Genomic DNA, 20,732 nt, shown 5'->3' with positions numbered 1-20,732 from the left:
ATCTAAAAGACGTGAAAACAATTAGTTCAAATCTGGCACTTCAGAAAAGTAGCTCTTACTCAAGCTGGTTCGTTTTAGAGAAAGACACTTGGAGGGAGAAGCAAAGAAAAAATGGGCCAAACCATTGTTTTTATTTGCACCGTTGCCCACGTGGGGCCATCACAAAGCTCTGGTTGAGTGTTTCCTTGGGTCTAAAGTCCACCATTTCCTCAAGGAGCTCAATGAAGACAAATTATTGTCTCGACCAAAAGAAAGAAAAACTTAGCGAGCAAAGAAAGAATTCTTTATAAAAATTGTTTGAGAGTTAATGCACATGAATGTCCAATTAAGTGTATTTTATTGAATTGAAAGCTGTTATAGTTTCTACAGTTATAAAATCAGTCTCCTGATGAATTCCAGAAACACTTCTGGTTCTAAAATTATGTGTATGCATAATTTCATGCATTAGAATTACCATATGTGTACCATTAGTGGCCAATTTTCACTAGACTACCACATTTTCACCAGCATTTTCTTTTTAATTTTTTTAAAAGATTTTTAAATTTTATTTATTTGACAGAGAGAGAGAGAGATCACAAGTAGGCAGAGAGGCAGGGAGAAAGGGGGAAGCAGGCTCCCTGCTGAGCAGAGAACCTGATGCCGGGGCTCAATCCCAGGACTCTGAGATCATGACCTGAGCTGAAGGCAGAGGCTTAACCCACTGAGCCACCCACGCACCCTTTTTAAAAGTAGGCTTCACCCACAGGATGGGGCTTGAACTCATAACCCTGAGATCAAGAGTCACATGCTCTATCAACCAAGCCAGCCAGGTACCCCACCAGCTTCTTTTTTTATTCAAATATTATTTTTCACAGCAGTGTAATGAAAGCAGAAATATATTTTCAAGTGGTTGAAATATTTACTTCATCACAAACTTATTTCTCTTTGGCTCAGTCTAATTTCTTTTAGATCTTTTTTTTTCCCTGTGTGTGTCTAATTTTTCCCCTAGTTATAAATCCAAAATCTGCACAAGAAAATAAGCTCTGATTCACTGGAGTTTTGACGAATTTGGCAGATCGTACAGAACGTGTAGGGGACAGTAAAAAGCTGCAGTTGTTGACGTCTGTGTTTTGCAAGCACTTCTGGGAGCGGACTGCGGACTTCTCAATCTGCATGATTAGGCAAGAAGTCATGTGGGTTTGACAATCACGAACCCTCAGAAACCCCGAGCTCCTCATGTTACCTGCAGATCTTTTAATCTGTGCAAGAAATTCCTTGAAAAACTATTCATAACGTTGTGGAAAACCATCCGTGGCCCAGGCTGGATACTGACATAGAGTTTGGTAAAATGTGTCTGGGACCCCTTCAGGGTGTGGCTTTTAGAAGGAATCAGGAAAATAATAACCCAGGTAATCTGGCCCAGGAGCTGGAATTTGAGGCTACCAGCTCTCTTGCTGCTTATCATTCTTCCTTATCTATCATTTAATAGCCAACCAACGTTATTAACACACCCATTGGGGTGTGTTAGGTAGGCGCTGAGGGCAGAGAACTATACTAAGAGCTATAAGCCCCACTCAGAGTCAGAGCTATTCAAAGTGTGAATATTGTCAAAAATCGGCGTACCGTGAGGTGGGATCCTGAGAGCCATACCTCGTAGCACAGAGACTAGACCCTAACATAGCATCTTTGAGGAGAAGAGCCTCTGGCCATAAGTGATCAGGAAGCTGGTCTGTTTCTAGGAACAGAGCCCTTTGCTTGTATAGGCCCCCATGTGAGCCGTAAAGACAGTCCAACCTTTAGCACTTCGGGTGGTTAGTGTGATGGTTAAACTACAGTAGTTAAACTTAAGGGTCAAATCATTCTAGATTATGCATATGAAAGAGCGGGTCTTCAGAGAACCAGCCCAATACTCCTGGAGGGTTTTTCATGAATGAAACCCCAAGATTTGGGAAGCAGGACTGTGCAGGAACCAGTCCAGGCATTTAAAGCTGGATTCAGGGGTGCCTGGGTGGCTCAGTCGTTAGGCATCTGCCTTTGGCTCAGGTCATGATCCCAGAGTCCTGGGATCAAGTTCTGCATCGGGCTCCCTGTTTGGCAAGAAGCCTGCTTCTCCCTCTCACACTCCCCCTGCTTGTGTTCCCTCTCTCACTGTGTCTCTCTCTGTCAAATAAAGTCTTTAAAAAAAATAAATCTGGATTCATTTAGAAACTATTTTGAAAGAGGTGAAGACCACTGAATTACTAATCTAATATAATCCCTAATGCCCAGATACCTTTTTTCTAGAACTTAATCCCATCTCTCAGTGACAAGCTATAGGAAGAAGAGAAATAGAGCAATTTTAGCACAAAACCTGATGGTGGGGCCAGCTGCAGGCCAAGACTGACTTCTGCCAGCAGGATAAAGGGGCGCGGTGAAGAAGACTGAGAACACCAAAGTCCCTTACTGGACATTTTTTTAAAGTGGGTGCTTAGCCAGTTCTCGGGACCTGGGATCAGGCAACAGTGTCCTGTGTTGTTTTAACTCAGTGAGCAACCGATTTACTGCTTGGAAGTTTTCCTCTGCTAACACCTGTTTAAAAAAAAAAAGAATCCCACTTCCCCTGCCACCTCTGCAGGCCTCACCCCATACACTTGCACCCTTCCTTCTAGAAGGCTACCCCACGGAGGAGTCATATGTTGCTTTAAAAGACAGATGAAACCCAGCTCATACTTCCTATCTATGTGCCATCTCAATTTCCTTTGGGCATGTGTATCTTGAAAGGTAAGACACATCTGTCTGAATCTTAGCTCTTTGGAAATGATCTATATCTGGAGGTATTTAGGTGAAAATGGGAGTTTCAGATTTTTTAAGATTCTTTTGTTTTTTCATGTTGAAGAAGTGGTTTTATTTTCTTGCTTTTTATTTTTTTTTAATTCAAATTAACAAGCCGTCTCTCTGCTAGAATTACAAAGCCACCTGGCTCATCACATTCATCAAAGAGGGGTGCCTGGGTGGCTCAGTGGGTTACGCCTCTGCCTTCGGCTCAGGTCATGATCTCAGGGTCTTGGGATGGAGCCTTGCTTTGGGCTCTCTGCTCAGCGGGGAGTCTGCTTCCTCCTCTCTGTCTGCCTGCCTCTCTGCCTACTTGTGATCTTTCTCTGTCAAATAAATAAATAAAATCTTAAAAAAAAATTCATCAAGGAATTATTCCTGCGTAGGTGAACCAACCCCCCCCCCCGCCCCAACTAGTTTGGTATGTGCTCCTAATAACCACACATTTATTATTCCTTTTTTGTCCATCTGAACACACTGGCAAGATTACACAATGGATGTGTGTGCAGAGGAAAATAATTATTTGCCCTAACATAGAGTATTATGGCAGGAGGTCGTAACAACCAAGGAGGGGTTTATTTACGTCTCTATCCCAGCAGACACATATTCAAACCAATCTGTTGGGGGAATATCATGTCCAACTAGTGAAGATAAATTCTGGATGAGTGATTTTGGATTCCGGGCTTTGCCGGCAGAGTAGCCCGATAAGCCGTGCCGTGAGCCTAGCACAGTCCCGTCTCACGTGCTAGCGAACGTGAAGCTCCAAGATATTCCCCAAAAGGCACCCCCGACTCCTCCCCCATCTTTGTTCATCTCTGCCAGCCTTGCAATGCAACATTTTTTTTTCCATCAAAGAAAAATCCAGTGCCTGGCCTGAATATCTTGATTTTTCACACCCATTTGCGTCTTGATCTCTGTGCGGCTTGTGGCTGCTCCTTCCTTGAACGGAGTTGTGGCCCTGCTGCTCACTGATGTCATCCACTTGAGTGGACAAAAACTTGAGTGATGTCCACTCAAGTCTTTGAGACTTGGGTTGGGGGCCACAGATGCCGAGACTTGCAATCTCGATTGTACATCTACTTGGGTTTACAGTTCTTGTTGTGCCCACGAGAACTGAGTGAGCCTTTAGACATTTATAATCTGGGATAAGTTTTGTTGTTTCATTCAAGTCGAAAGTCCAAGGGCTACTTTCTCTTGTAAGGGAGTTTTTCTGTAGTTATTGCTTTGTTTTTTAATGAAATCATTTTTACTGTGCATTTTTAGTACAAAGTTAGCAGGCTCTTACCAAAACAGCGTATAAACAAGAATACTAATGCATCACATACCCAAGGCAAACACAAAGAATGAACATCTTCATACGTCGATAAAGATGCTGTGCTTTTTCTATAGCATCATCTTTTTTTTTTTTTAAGATTTTATTTATTTTTATTTGACAGAGAGAGATCACAAGTAGGTAGAGAGGCAGGCAGAGAGAGAGGAGGAAGCAGGCTCCCTGCGGAGCAGAGAGCCCCATGCGAGGCTTGATCATAGGACTCTGGCATCATGACCTGAGCCGAAGGCAGAGGCTTTAACCCACTGAGCCACCCAGGCGCCCCTACAACATCATCTTCTTGTGTAAAATTCTATGAATTAATCCAATTTACAGAATTTTTAAAAAAATTCATCTTTTAAAATAATGTAGGTCTGGGGCTCCTGGGTGACTCAGTCGGTTGGGTGTCCAGCTCTTGATTTCAGCTCAGGTCATGGTCTCAAGGTTTCAGGATCGCCAGGCTTTGGGCTCTGAGCTCAGTGTGGAGTCTGCTTGGGATTCATTCTCTCCCTCTCCCTCTGCCCCTTTCACCTTCCCTCCCTGCTCTTGCTCACATAGGCTCTTTCTTTAAATGAATAGAGTCTTTAAAATAAATAAATAAAATAATCTAGGTCATAAATATTTAATCACCTTTCACATGTGTAACGTAGGACTACTGTGGTTTGCGAAAAATCAGGTAATTATGATAGTACTTAAGTGTCCCTAAGAGGAGTCCCAGATGTCCTCCACAAAAGTACTTCACCCCAAGTTATTAGAGGTGTGTGAAAATCATGTGGTTTGTTTCTTGAAATGTCTACGCTTCTACTGATAATTTATAAATGCATTTTAATGCAGTTCACATAATTTTTTGAAGCAGCCTCTCTCTTCCAAACCTCTGCATGAAATCAAGTAGCTGTTTAAGAACTTTTAAATGTTATTGGCCAGACAACCAAAACTTCCTACCACCCTCTTGGGCCGCTATTGCTCCCGAAGGCCCCCTTCACTCCAAATGTCTTCTTCCCTATGTGGCTGTCATGCTTGGCAATTCTGTTGTTCCTGCTCTGGGTATATGCTAAGTGTTATGGGTTGGGGGCTGGCCCTCGAGGAGCTTGCTGCATGCGGGGGAAACCGCAATCAAAGCAAATCATTTCTTTGACCTGAAGATTCCATCATGAGGCAGTCGGGCTAATGTGATCTCAGAGATACGGGATTCATGGGTGCTAATGGACGTGTTCTGCGAATTCAGTGTGCCTTCTCTCTGCTAAGCCAGGCTCCACTCTTCCTTTTTCTTCTTCAAAGCCCCAAAGGCTGAACCTTTTTTCCTTTGCTTTCCTAAATTTGCTGCCATCTACGTGGCCACCAACAATCCTTTCAGACGGTGGAAGGGAATGCAACCGGTCTAGGGCTCCCCCCAGCTTTCCTGTCACCTACCTGTCCCTTCCTCCCTTCCTTCCTCTCTTCTTCCCTCCCTCCCTCCTTCCTTCCCTCCAAGATTTTACTGGATGCACTCTAGGGAAACCGACAGAGCTTCTGAAAAATAACAAGAGGAACGAAATTGGAGATACTCCAGGAATCTTGTGACTTCCTCATGGTAGTCATTTTTGCATGTGTGTTTCTTCACTTCCTGTCCTTGGGTTGTTGTGAAAGCAGAGCTGAGCGGTCCAGGGCAGAGCCTCTGGGACCAGACCACGTGTTGGGATCTGGATGCTGCCACCCATATGTCCTTAAGCAAGTGACTTAACCATTCTGTGCCTTGGGTTTCTCATCCATAAAATGGAGATAAGAGGAGTACTTACCTCATAGGGCCCTAGGGCTTAAAGAGTTAATTATCTGTAACATATATAAGCAAGTTATAAATACCATGTAAGTACATTAGCTGTCATTACTTTTAAAATTCGGGAAATCCCAGGTGCCTTTTGGTTTGGCGATGACTTTTGCCATATTTAAGTGCCACAGTTCTTACGTCCCAGAGGTACCCCCAAATTTCTCTCATAGAAACAGAAAATAAGAGTAGGTTATACCTTTACTGAACTTTTATAAGATTTTGCCTAGGTCTTTTTTGCAAAATAAGATGGGCTAGGAGAGCCACACCAATGGAGGTGGCAGGAAGTGGAAACGTTTTCTGACTCAAATCCTCCGACATAAGCAGCCACTATCCCCACCAGTTATGGGGATTTAGGAGGGATGTACAGGCCAGAGCCAAGACTGGGCTCTAGATTCTCCAAGGAAAAGGAGGGTCTTACTCTTTAAATACCCTTGGCATTTGGCCCTTCTTGATGTTCTGAATAACTGTATCTTCATCCTTGTGCTAGTCATTCTGTTTCATCATATGGAGAATGAAAAAAATACAACTTCCCATATGTGGCTCTTAGAATTAGCTAACAATTTGATCAATAGGGCACTCTCTTTTTTTATTTTATTTTTTTGTTTATGGGAGAGAGCACAAGCAGGGGGAGTGGCAGGCAGAGGGAGAAGCAGGCTCCCTGCTGAGCAAGAAGCCCAGTGTGGGACTTGATCCCAGTACCGTGGAACTGTGACCTGAGCCAAAGGCAGACACTTAACTGACAGAGCCACCCAGACACCCCAGTAGGGCACCTCTCAAAAACATAATCGAAACACAGCGATAAAGAGCTGTCATTCAGGTTTCCTGACTTAGCTAGAGCTAAGAAGAGTGTTCCTGCTTTCATTCAAGGTTTTAAAGTCCTTCTTTTCTGACTACAGTGTTTGTCTCACACACAGTTGGAGGTATAGCTTTTAAAATAAATAAATAAATAAATAAATAAATAAATAAATAAATAAATTTGCTACAAACATGTGTGTTCAGGGTCCTGGGTGGCTCAGTGGGTTAAGCCTCTGCCTTCAGCTCAGGTCATGATCTCAGGGTCCGGGGATCGAGCCCCGCATCAGGCTCTCTGCTCAGCAGGGAGCCTGCTTCCCCTGCCCTCTCTCTGCCTGCTTCTCTGCCTAATTGTGACGATCTCTCTCTGTCAAATAAATTAATAAAAATATTTTTTAAAAAATCAGTTAAACATGTGTGTTCAGGCTTCTGTGCAGATCTTTGTATAAGTACCAAGGAGTGTGATTGTCGGATCATACGATAAAGGCATGTTTAGTTTTGTAAGAAACTTCCACACTGTCTTCCAAAATGTTTGAACTGTTTTGTATTCCCTCCAGCAATGAAGACGCATTCCTGTGGCTCCACATCCTCGCCAGCATTTGGTGGAGTCAGTGTTCTGGATTTTGGCCATTCTAAGACGTGTCTCTTGTTGTTTCCATTAGCAATTCCCTGATGACATATGACGTGGAACATCTTTTTATGTGCTTATTCACCATCTGTGTTTCTTCCTTCCTTTTTATTGAGGTATAATTGACATTAACGTTGTATAAGTTTCCGGGGTGCAACATAATGATTCCATATATGTAGACATTGTGAAATGATCATAGTAGTCAAGTGAATATCCATCACCACACATAGATAAAAAAAATTGTTTTTTTCATATTGAGAACTTTTAAGATTAACTCTTGGCCACTTTCAGATATACAATATGGTATTGGTAACTGTAGTCACCTTGTGGTATGTGACATCCCCATGACTTATTTATCTGATGATTATTAGTTTGTACCTTTTGAGTCCCTTCACCCATTTTGCACCCCCTCCCATCCCCCTCCCTGGTCTCTGTCAACCACGTATCTGTTTTTCTGAATGAGCTTGTTTTTAGACTCCACATATAAGAAAGAGCATATTTCTCCGTCTGACTTATTTTACTTAGCACCATGTCCTCAAGGTCCACCATGTGGACCTATCTTCAAGGATTTCCCTAAGCCCTCAATCATTTTTAAAAAGTAAACCAATTTCTAAGTGTATTAGAGGTCGGTATTTCCTAAAAGTATTCTAGGTTCAGTCAAATATATTGACGTGCTATGATGAGTTAACCTTCTGTGTCAACCTGACTGGGCCACAGGGTGCCCAGACATTTGTCAAACATTATTCTAAGCGTGTCTGTAATAGGGTTTTTGGGTGAGTTCAACATTTGACTTGGCAAACCCAGTATGCAGATTGCCCTCCCCAGCGTGGGTCGGTCTAATTCAGTCAAGGGAAGACCTGAATAAAACAAGGGCCTGAGCCGCCCACAAGTAAAAGGGAGCTATGGGCTTGAGCGGGGACTCATCTTCTGCCTGTACATTTCAACTGAAACATTACTGTTTTTTGGTCTTGAGCCCATCAGCTTCCAGACTGGAACTTAACATGACCAGCTTTCCCAGGTCTCACGCTTGCCGACTCATACTGTGGATCTCGGGGTGTGTCAGCCTTCATAGTCCCATGAACCAATCCCTTAGAATAAGTCTCCTTTTGTATTAATATACACACCCTAGTGGTTCTGCTTCTCTTAAGAACCCTACTACACATGCATTTGGAAATTGCTTCTTAGCTATGATGGGGGGAACCTGGACAGGTAGACCAGAAGCTGCTAGATCTGGCACTTAGTGGGGGAGGGACATGGCTGAGATGGGGCAGTGATGCTGGGGTGGGCTGCCCCATCCATGGGCACGTGATCAGAAGGTCAGAATCACATCTACCCAGTTCCTCAGGGTCTGGCATGGTGCTTACAGCACAGCATTATTTGTGAAAGGAATGAAGCTTTCAGCAACCTTCCAGGGAACACCCTCCTCCATCTGAAAGTTTTCTGACTAAATATTTAAATGTTAAGTTGAAGCACCTTCACTGATGGGGACAGGTATTTGATTTGGCTGGGGGTGGGAGATAGTAGAATGCAGGGGAAGCAAACAAAGGAATTTAAGCAGAATAGTAATCTGACTTGGGGTGGTGAGGCATAAAGGGAAACTGGCTGGGGGTTTGGGAGACCAGTTATGATGACAGCAATAGGGCTGGACAAGAGTAGATGAGCCCCCGAGCTGGTCTGGGTGGTAGGGACTGAGGCAGGACCAATGGGACTAGTGACCACTACCATGTGGTCACGAAGGAGGGCAATGCCAAGCCTCACTGGAGTTCCTCACTGGAGTAAATGGGCACTCTTCTCTGAGGTAATTTTGGGGGAAGAACAGATATTGGGCAGGATATGATGTCTGCCATTTTGGATGTATTCTATTTGAGGCAACTGGGACTTGTTCAGTGGACAGTTGCATTCTGTATAGGGGGCACAGGAGGTGGTCAGGACTAAGCAATGGGATCGTGGGTTACTAGCAGAGAGGTTGTAATCGAAGTCGGAGAGATTGAGTAGAACATGAGAAGGGCAGGGAAGGAAAAATGCAACACTGAGAGCCACAACCATTTAGTGAGTCACTGAGGTAGAGGAGGTCACAAAGGGGATGAGAAGGAAAAAAAATCAGAGAAGTAGAAAAGAACTGGGAGAAAATGGAGTCTCAGATGCCAAGGGAAAGACAAGAGAATGAAAGAAAAATTTCCTCAGCTTCTCACTTCTCCCTGCAGATAGGAGGCCCTCGGCACCTGCTGAGTTCTCTCCAGGCAGAAATGCTTCCCTGGGAGTCACTGGTGACATCACCTCTGGCTTTCTCTCCCATGGGATTCTCAGCCTTCTCTGGATAAAGCATTTCTCCCCGAGCATGGAGGGCCCTTCTCCAGCCACATGGCTGTGGCTCTGGGGGTCAAAGGCCCTGCTGGTCCCCACTCAGCTATTCACGGTTCTGTTCTGCCATAGCCAGCCTGGGCAGTCAGGGTGGCAAAGCTCCAGGGGAATTTGTGACAGAGTGAGGGGGGCACCGTTCCCTCCCCTTTGAGCCACAGTTTGTCAGAGGTGTGGTATTTGTTGATGGGATCTCTAGGTTTGAGGCATCCACTGGTGGAATATTCTAGAAGCACTCACTATAGTATGCTGAAAACTCCTACTTCCTTCCGATGACTATGTGTTGGTAGCTTAGGACTTTGTTGTATACTTTTCTCAGTTCCTTTTCTCAGATTGTGCTCTCTCCTGGGAGGCCCCTGCAGACATGACTTTGGTGGGAAGGCCTGTCCCATTCCCCCCACATGTCCAGATCCAGCCAGCAGTAGCCAGGGCTGGAGTCTCAGCTCCGCAGCTCCTCAGATCCCATGCAACCATTCTCTGTTGGGTCTGTGCTGCCACTTCGGCAACAGATGTGAGCCTCGCCAGTGGACACTAGAGGCCACGCTCAGAGCAGGATGAGCTCCCGTTTACATAAGGATAAGTCCTGGTGTGGATGAGTGGACGCCTCAGTAGTTAGAAGTTCATTCTTCACCTCTGCCAGATACTTTCACTGGAGTCAGACTCCAGTCAGCAAGTCAGTGAATCCAATGGGAAACTAAGAGTTCTAGACCAAAAGAACAGACAAATTCTTTCAAGAGGCTAGGCTCTTGAAAGATGTAGATGGTAGGCAGCTATAGGCAACCATGAAGTTAAACTCGTTTTGTTTGTTTGTTGTTGTTGTTTTTACAGTGTGAGACGTTTGAATGGAAAACAAATACCATAATTTATTTGTCTTCAGTTTATACTCCCTTCTGTTTTAGTGGTTCAGTTGGTTCTCTTACATTATTTACTGAGTCTATACCAAACATACGATGATTTTCTGTAACTTGTACAAATCCAACAGCAACAACCATGATCACTTGGGCCTCTTTGGTGTTTCGTCCTGTTCTGACCTGGGAAAGGGAGCGGCCAAGGTGCCATCAGGATATGGTCTTTGGATGCATGGTGGCACTGGGAGCATAGTCCCTCGCTACACAGACCCTCTGAGGAACTGGATCTTCAGCTCTGAGGCACGTGGAGAGAAGAGGAAGGCAGGGCTCCAGGGTGCTTCTTGTCACCCTGCTGTCATGGAGATGGACCACAACTGGCCTGGTTTGGCGGGGGGAGGGGGGGTGTCACAGAGCAGTCTTAACTGGCTAAGACCAGCTCCCTGTTTTGCTCGTTTCTGGTTTTATATTTATATTTCATTTTGTTATTAAGATTTTATTTATTTATTTGACAGACAGAGATCACAAGTAGGCAGAGAGGAGGCAGAGAGAGAGAGAGAGAGAGAGAGAGAGATGGGGAAGCAGGCTCCCCGCTGAGCAGAGAGCCTGATGCAGGGCTCCATCCCAGGACCCTGAGATCATGACCCAAGCAGAAGGTAGAGGCTTTAACCCACCTACCCCCCCAGGTGACCCTCATTTTATTATTTTAAAAAGAAAATTTTGAGTGTAGTTGACACAGCATGTTAACATTCGTTTTCGGTCTGCAACCAGCTTCTTGCTGGCCTCCCCACTTCCTGCCTTCTCCCTGGCCCTCTCTCCCCGCCCAGCTGCAGGCTCCTGTCTCTCAGCTGGTCTTTCCGCCTCACTTTCTCCTGTGGGGGCAGCGGTGATGATTTTTTAAGCTCTTTTCCTTCTCCACTTGGAGTACAATTTACCGGACATGAGATTCACCGTATTAACCATTTTCAAGTGCCCAATTCAGTGCCTTCTAGAATATTCACAAAGTTGTGGGTCCATCGCCACTTTGTAAATTCCACATTTTTGCTTTGACCTTTTAAGCCCACGGGAAGGAGGGAACGGGTGAACCTCGAGAGGAACAAGAGTTCTAGTGTCCAGAGGCATTCACAACTTGGAGAGGGAAGCCCCTTGTTTTGTAGTTTCTATTTAAAACTTTTTCCTCCTCGCAGGCTGTGTAAAGAAAGATGGCTTTATTTAGCATATTTATTTATGTACTAATTCCACTTCATTCATTCGGCATATTTAGAATCTCTTCGAGGCTAGTTAGTACTGATGACCCAGAGGTGAGTAGAGTAAGTGGTCACTTTTGCGGTTCGGGCTGTGGAGTAGATGGCAGGAAGACAACCATTCTGGGAGTCAGGGGCATTTTCTCTGAGCTATTGGTGTTGAGGGTGAAGCCTGGAGCTGAGTAGGGTCAGCTGGGAAGGGTGCTGTATCCAGGTATTAGTTCAGCTATGTGTGGACAGGGCAGGGGAAGCTGCATGGGGTGAAGACATGGGCAGGAAAAGGAATGACAACCGTGAGGACCTAGGATCCAGCGAGGCTGAAGCACCAGGAACTGTGGGAGAATGGAGCAAGATGGCAGCGGGTGGGGGGCTGTCTCACAGTAACTTACCTCACAAAGGAGAATCCATAGAAGACGTTAACATGGTGATGACAGGATCCATCCACTAGGTAGAAACTGGCTGGGAGGCCCTTACAGGGTGAGGAAGGGAGACTGAGTTAGGATAGCAGTCATGAAGATGGGGAGGAGGGAAGAGATTTCAGCGACATTAGGGAGGTAGACTTGGCAGGAAACGAGATCTTTATGCTCACTTAAGCAACAGGGTGAGTGGTGAGATAGGGAACTCTGGTGAGAAACAAGTTTGGAAGGAAGGGTCACAAGTTCACTTTAGGATAGGTTGACTTTGAGGATGCATCCATGTGGAAAGGTCAAGGTCATTAGTTCGTGATATCTGGCAGCTTGGAGGACAAGCCATGGCCAGAGACCGAAAGGTAGAAGCAGCAGAAAGTAACCATAAAATCATCCTTCATGTACGGATATCAGAGTGTCTATTTACCTGTTTTTCTTCCTATCTCAGTGATTCTCAATTTTGTTTGTCCATTCCAGACCGCATGTACACTGCTCTTCCCAGGAATGTCTCTCATGGTGTACAGGGATTCACCCTCTCTACAGCCTCCTTGAGGGTGGGATGGTGTTGCTTATCTTTGCATCCCCGGTGTCCAGAACACATTTTAAGAAACTCACTAGTTTTCTGACTGATGACTGACAACAGATTACATGAATCAATGATCGCGTTGGAATCCATATAAAAGCACCAGTCCAAGATAATGGTTGACATCAGTTTCTAATGTTGCAGTACCCATTGTTAGAGTTATTATAATCTTTAGTTGTTTATAAGAAAAATACAAAATCATATAGGACATCAAAATGAGAGCAGCTTAAAAAGTATACCATTAAGATATATAAATGGAGTATCACAGAAATTCAGTTGTTTAAAAGCATCGCCTTTATCAGCTAAAGAAATGTCCTCCAGGAAGCTTCTGAGGGCATGCCTCAAAGGAACAGGGGTCACTGGCTGTCACATAACATGGAAGAGTGTGGCTCAGCTTGGGAAGTCAAGAGAAGCTCCTCCCCCCCCTTTTTTTTTAACATTTCCAAAAGCGTTTTTTGGAAATCATTTCATCTCAAGTTGCACTGTTGACTGCTGACTTCAGGTCAGCTGTGGAGCTGGTTTCTACAAGGCACAGCTCCAGGAGGGAGCTCTTGCCTGTTGTGGGCTTCGAGGTGGGGAGCACCCCACTGGGGTCCCATGCATCCCAAGGCTTCAGCAGGCCCAGCACAAGGGTTAGGATCACAGCCATGAGCTTCTCTACACACCAGGGAAGCAAGACTTGCCCTCATCCATTTATACCCAAATGCACAAGCTTCAGTCTGACTTCCCAAGCAGGAAATCGTGCAGCAAATCGGGGTGACCATTTCTCTTCCCTTCTTTGGGCGAACGTAGTTATGTGTGTTTCAGTTACAAGGGTAGGAAACGGTTTGAACATTATTAGGCCCAAAGTGTCATTAAATATGAAAAATGACCCAAAGCATCGTTTCTGCTTGTGTAAGTGAACAGAGGAAGCTGATGTTCCAGGAAGTCCATACCTGGGAGGGAGAGGGCCGTGGGCGCAGCAAAGAAATCTGACTCAGAAACAAGTGAATGGCTCTAAGATAAGAACCCGAAGCAGAAACATGGGCTCCAGGAAAGGGAAAGTATAGAACAGGAAGGGCAGAAGCGGAGAAGGTTATAAGGAGGATGTGGTTTTGGTTCAAAACAAAATATCTATTGCTTTTAAAAACAAAACAAAACAGGAAATCTGCTAGACCTTAGTTATGAATGTTGTTTTTAAAAGAATATGTTTTTGTTTAAAAGAATATATTTTAAAAGAATATATTTTTGTACTTAAATTATACAGGAAGAAGAAAGCTAGTGCTCGTGGTTGACGGCTGCTGTAACTGAGAGTGATGCCTTTGCCTTTTTACAGGAAAGTCACTGTTGCTCACAGCCACTTCCCTGAATACGGAAGAGCGCTGCTTAGTCGGAAGGGAGAAAGCGCAAACATCCACAAACAGCGAGCTCTAGAACTACATGGAGGAAAAGTCTCATTGACAGAATTCCCAGAGCCTGGACCTATTCGGAGAGCAGGCCGATCACACAACTGACAAGAGGACGAAGGGTCTACTGGACCATCATGTCAGCTCTGCCAGCCTCCTTCTGGAAGATAACTGAGCTTTTCCCATCTTTCATCATTATAGGTGGTAAACTATAATGAATACAAGGTTGGTTCTGGGCTGGTCTTAGGACAGCAGCCAAACCAGAAAGGATGTGTGTGCACATTTTATGCTCCAGGAGAGGGCAGCACCACACAAAAATTACTCTCAAGGAGACCCTGAAATGTACCATATTCTATTACCACAAATTTTCTATGTTGTTGAATCATTGTTATTTGGTAACAATGGGTGCATTCTCCATACGGGATATCTAGAAATATTGGTGGGGGCACCTGGGTGGCTCAGTCGGTTAAGCATCTGCTTTCAGCTCAGGTTATGATCCTGGGGTCCTGGGATGGAGTCCCATATCCGGCTCCCTGCTCAGCGGGGAGTCTGTTTCTCCCTCTCCCTCTGCCTCTCTCTCTCTCTCATGAATAAATAAATAAAATCTTAAAAAAGAAATATCATTGGGCAATCCTGGCAAACAACTGAAGCCCTAACCATTTTAAGTCTTACAATCGAAGGAAGCGTGGCTCCTCGTGTATGTGTCTTGAGTGTGTGTGGTGTTTATTGTGGCTTTGCTTCCCTTTCTCACATGAAATCTCCACATTTTGTATTGGAAGCAAATAAAGTAGGCTCATAACATAAAGCCTCACTACGTAACACAGCAGTACGCAAGTGCTGTTTGAAAGACTGTATCCTGGAACGTAGCTAAAGTGATTTCATCTTTCTACTGGCAAAAAGCACTCATCATAAGCAGTTTCATTCGTAGCATGGACAATTTAACCAAGATCCCCAGGAACATATCATGGGAAAAACTTACGTATTAATTAACTTACATTTTAACAGTTATTTGATCAATTAATTATCAAGTGATTTCCTTCCTTTCCACTCCCACTTTGGTGAAGTTTCAGCATATTTATGCTGTTACAGTATTTGTGCTAAAAAGTTATTTATTTTAGAGAGAATGAGAATGACTCAGGAGGGGCAGAGGAGAGAATCCTCAAGCAGACTTTCTGCTGAGCTCAGAGCACCAGATGGGGCTTGATCCCATGACTCATGAGATCACGAACTGAGCAGAAACCAAGAGTCCAACACTTAACCGACTAAATCACCCAGGTGTCCTGTTACAATATGTATTTGTTGAAAATTAACTTAAAAAGTATTTTGGGTTATTACACAAATGAGTTCTGGTTTTATTTCTGTTGAGGATTACTCTTTGATATGCCCATATGTAACAGAGACAAAAGTCACCCTACATTTAATCAAAGTCTAGAGTCCAGATGAACTTGTATTTAAGAAAACTTCTTGGCTGAATTTCTGTCTGCTAATATATTTCTTTTTTTTTTAAAAAGAATTTATTTATTTGACAGACCGAGTGAGAGAAGGAGAGAGAGCACGAGTGGGGGGAGCAGCAAGGGGAGAAGGGGGAGGGGAAAGCAGGCTCCCTGCTCAGCAGGAAGCCTGATGCAGGACTCGAACCCAGAACCCTGAGATCATGACCTGAGCCAAAGGCAGAGGCTTAACCCACTGAGCCATGCAGGTGCCCCTCTGCTAACGTATTTCTAATAATTCAAACTTATCATAAGGTAAATGCCAATCGCTAGAGATGGCAGTAGGTGCAAATAACGGTAGAATCAAATTCAAACAGTATAGTCACGTCAACTCCCCTATTTAAAAAAAACAACAGCAACCCTGCCTACCCTGCCATTTCCCTCATGCAATTATAAACAGGAATTTTAAGCTTTCATAGCTAGGATTGGAAATTATTCTCAATGAGGTCTTTGGAAGTAATGATGCCAAATGGGGGGGTTGAGGGGTCGGGGGATGACTCTGTGGTCACATGCTTTTCCCGAAATTCCTGAATTTGACCGTAAAGGAGCCCATACCACTCCATCCATACCTGAATCCCCTGAATTCCGTCTTAACATTTTTGATCTAATTCAAAGTTAAGCTCAGCAGACACTTAGGAACAATAGCCATACTGAAGATACATAAGTTGATAAGTTCTGTTGAAAGTCAGTTTTGAGATTGGAAGTTTGAGTTTGGAATTGGAAACCTGCCCCCGAGAAGCAGTGCCAACAGGGACGTGCGGCCACACGTTCCCAAGCCAGCTTACAAAAAACTTTAAAGTTAGGAATTTGTGAAATCTAGAACTGACAGTTCTAAAGAACCTGATGTCCATCTGTAGCTGTGTTTCTGTGGGAAAATTTGTCACAGTATTTTCCAGATTTCACATCTGGGATATTAGGACCTTAAACATTTTTTAAAAATTGCAGCTGTGGCCCTAACAGAAGGAAATTTAGAAGCCCTCGCTACTGTTCCAAGCACTGGGGGGAGGGCAGAGGGGGAGTCTGTGACTTGCCAGGGTCAATAGAGCTGGGCACCCACTGAGCTGGGAACTCCAGGGGTAGGGGGAGGGGAAGACCAGGGAAGTTGGTGGGGCAGCAGCAGAGGCAGGGCAGGGTAGTGCAGGTGGTATTATTCCAATCCTCTCCTCCCTTAGGTTGCTCTTTCTTCCCATTGCACCTCTGTTCTGTGTGAGTTGGAGGCGGAGGAAGTCTCTGGAAATAAGGGAAACCTTACGCCCTCCCGCTACATCCACCCCCTAACAGGAATGATGGCTGGGGGTAGGGGTGGCGCTACCACCTGTTATTTTGGGTCTCTGTCTGGGGGAGGTGGAGACCTAGAGGCTGGAGGAGGAAGGAGCAGGCTGAGGAAAGGGAGCCAAATGGCTTTTCCGTCCCATCTCCCTCCTTCCTCGCTCTCCCCCTGCTTCTACCTGGTCAGAGCCCCCCCCACAGACTGCTGGTGCTGAGCTGGGGTGATCAGTCTGCCAGGATGGAGATGGGCAGGGGGGAACTATAATAAAAAGGTGGAGTTCCCCAGCAGCACGGAGAAGGAAGGGACTTCCTGTGGCACCTGGCCAGGCAGCAGTCAGCCGGACATTTGTCAGGCTCCCTGTATCCCAAGGGTGGCGGGACACAGGTGACAGCATCCCCCCGCTGGGGGTCCATACCATACTGCATTGAATAATCACAACACTTTCTGTTCCCCTTCCCTAGCAGGTCAGGAACGAATGCCGAAGCTCATCTGTATTTTCCCACAGCAAATTTTGGGCTAACATATTGGGGGGGGGGCATGTCACATGTAAACTTAACAAGAACATGGAACATAAAACCAAATTCCTACAAGACTGGAGCCCCCTTAATGAGTTCTGTACGGTGCCTAGAGCAGGGCTGATGATAAATATTTAACAACCCCTCATTGGACATCAACTGCAGAAGAACCCATTTTTAAAAATCTCCACCTTTTATTACTTGCTGCTCCTTCAAATACATCCTGTGACAAACCTGACATTTATTGGATCAGTCAGACAAGGGAATATGAGCTGGGTGCAAAGAACCCTGGATGAGAAGTGACGAGGAAATCTCCGTAGCTTTTCCTAGCTTAGAGTTCACATTTGATAGTGAAGCTCACTGTATATATTAGCAACCTAATAAAAACCATTAAAACTATCCATGGAAAAATATGTTGAGAAAATACTTTCCTTTTGCGCTAGTCCTAATCTTTTTTTTTTTTTTTTTGTACTCACATCAATGCTCTTCATCATTTTGGCTAATTTGAATCGAAGGTGTATACAGAATCCCACCAAACTGTAACAAGTGCCTTAATTTTCTGAACCCACAGCCAAAACCAAATAGTGCCTTTTCTGGAATTGTCAAGCAAGCCTTGTATCTGTTACCCTGTAAAAAATCGAGAAAATCAGATCTCTCCAGGAACAAAACCTTCCATCCTCCACACTTGACTTCCCTTTAAACCATCAAATAAGAACATCAGATATTGCTTGGACCCAATTTTTCATTCGGTTTAAAATCCTTTTAAGTGTGGATTTTGATATCGATTCCCTGTTCTTGGCTAAACGCTATGTAGTGTTTGTCAGTGCCCCTGGACAGCGGTTAGAAGAGTGGTTATACTTCAACCACGGGCCAGGTGATTTTTATTTATTTAACTGAGCTTGATCTCAGGGGTGAAACATTTAGCCTTATCTAAAAGACATAAAAGTAAATATTAAGTTAATTTAAAAAAAATCTTGGGTGACAAAGGGCATTTTTTGGTATTCTCTTGTCAAAGACCACGCCCGAGGTCCTTATTCCCCTGCAGATTCTGGACTCTGTCCTCCCACCACCAATTTTGCATTTCTTGGAAAAAACATTTGGACGAATGCCATTTTTGATAGTGTGCAGATTACCAAAGTATATCAATAAAGAAGATGGCACATACGGTCTGAAGGTCTGGCCCATAATACCAACACCCTGCCACTTCACCTAAGTACTTTATGACTGAAAAAGGTACAAACTAGGTAACGTCTCTGTGCCGTTTTCTTGTAAGCTGTGGGAACGCTGCCCATCATGAAGGATCCCACGGGGGACGATCGCATGGGGCCATCGACAATCCTCGTTCTTATTTCAGGCTTCCACAGCATTGAAGGGAAAGGGCAATTTTATTTTCATCATGGCATGAATCCATTCAGATTGTAGTCTTCGACCCCAGTCCCTATAGGAGTCTACAAAGTCTCCTTCCTGATTCTGGATTTGGATATTAAATTAAAACTGATGTGCAAAACTAAACAAACAAAAATCCACCACCAAAACATAGCCTAACCCTCCAAAAACAAAACAAAACAAAACAAAAAAACAACAACAAAAAATAACAAACCCCAGCTTTGGGGAAAACCCATGTCCACAGTTCCATGTCCTTATCCTAAACTCTTAAAAAAAAAAAGAACAGATCCCCATTCCTCCTTAACCTGTGGTTGTCTCCAGGTCCAAAGAGGCCAGTGCAAAGAAGCAGGGGTCTAGAAGTTCCTGGGGTGGTCTCCACGCCCCCTCTTGGGCCACTCCTCATCCACCCACCTGTGCAGGACCTTCTCCACGTCGGCCCTGTGGTACAGCCTGCACAGCTCCATCAACTGACCCACTGGCCTCTGGCTGTTCCGCAGCAGAAACTCCAGGGTGGGGCTCTGAGGCCTCTGCTCCAGGAAACACAGTTCATCATAGGGCATGCCCCATTTGCTGGCAAAATTCCTCCAGTTTTTTACTGTTGGGTGACACGGATCCAGCTTTATCCTGATGACGTCAAGTAAGTCCTGATCATTGAGTAAGTCACTTATGGTCGGGGCCCGGAGCGAGCAGGAGGGACAAGTACAGTTCTCCTTGCAGGATTCGCCTTTGCTTACATCTGCGGGGACAAGCAATACAGCCCACAGGTCAGCCAGAAAGTGAACGCGCGCGTCCATCTCTCCCGTCCTCGATCTTCCTGCTCACATGCCAACAGCGCCGGTGCGCGTGGATCCTATCGATACTCAGATACCTTCAGGATACTCATTCCTAGAGCCTCGCACAACAAACGGGGCATTCTTGACAGCCAAGGGATGGGGGGCTTTGCTGGAAGCACCAGTGGGGTTTTACATGGTTAGGCTCCCTTTCTTTTGGAGGCTGAGTCTTACATCGTGCAATTGCGAGACCGCTGGCTGGAATGTGGGTTCTGAGGAGCGGGGCTGTCTCTGGGGGGTGGGTCCCCGGCAGGAGTCACACTCCGCGGTCCCACAGGTAAACCAGCCCAGACTTGCCCGAACCTCCACTCTTACCCCTTACAAGTTACAAGTCGGCCCTGACAGCTTTTTAATGCCAAACACCGCACAATGGGGTAGGAAGGATTGCACAGCTCTTTAAAAGGCCTTTAAACACACTCAAACATTGAGCACTGGAATATCTATTCCATACACATGCTTGAAACGGAGTGATTGATAACTGATAATGCCAGAAAACTTACTTTTTTAGATTTATGGCCACCTTATCATTTTGCCTTTATCTGCGTTTTCTTCACCCATAGGGCTGCCTTTGAAGGGGAGCCAATGCCCTGAGGTGGGTGCCGTGGGATGGATGAACAGGAGGCTTCTGAGCTGAGCCTCAGCAAGAAGGGCACAGCCCCAGCCCAGAGGAAGGGCAGGCATTCTCCCATCAGGCAGTCATCTTTAGCCTCATTTCAAGGAAGCATGTTAGGGGGAGGATGAAGGAGGAGGGAAGAAGTGCTGGCAAGTCATTGACAATTAAGTTGTTAAGTGGTGTTTGCACAGCGTGGCAAGGGAAGTGTCTTAACTTCTGCATCAGCGCTGGGGCTCCCGGGCTCCCGACCCTTCTGACCGGGGACTGTAACAGCCAAAGGCTGTGCCAGAGATCACTAGCTTGGAAGATTCCGGGAGGCTGGTGACAATGACCTTTACTATACTGAGCCCTGGACTTTCCCATTTAGGAAAGGAAAGAATTTGGGGAAAGGGAGTATCTTCGGTGATCCAAAAGTTGAGGACCCAGCATCTGGAGGGAAGTACAAATAAGATGACAAGAACCATAAAAATCCTGCTCCTACTC

The 20,732-nt window shown here is 45.1% G+C and overlaps 1 protein-coding gene across 1 annotated transcript in view; it reads right to left on the bottom strand.

The window, feature by feature from the left end:
• Nucleotides 1-18,786: 18,786 nt before the first annotated feature.
• Nucleotides 18,787-20,732, bottom strand: part of EDARADD (EDAR associated via death domain) — a 58,785-nt gene continuing 56,839 nt past the window's right edge. The window contains exon 6 of the mRNA XM_059170312.1: nucleotides 18,787-19,542. Coding sequence (XP_059026295.1) covers nucleotides 19,160-19,542 — 383 coding nt within the window. The 3' untranslated portion in view covers nucleotides 18,787-19,159. The remainder of the gene's footprint in view (nucleotides 19,543-20,732) is intronic.

The sequence above is a fragment of the Mustela lutreola genome, chromosome 4, assembly GCF_030435805.1.
Source record: "Mustela lutreola isolate mMusLut2 chromosome 4, mMusLut2.pri, whole genome shotgun sequence".
NCBI classification, from domain to species: Eukaryota; Metazoa; Chordata; class Mammalia; order Carnivora; family Mustelidae; genus Mustela; species Mustela lutreola.
Note: the sequence above shows the minus strand (reverse complement) of the source record. Positions and strands in the feature narration are given on the sequence as shown.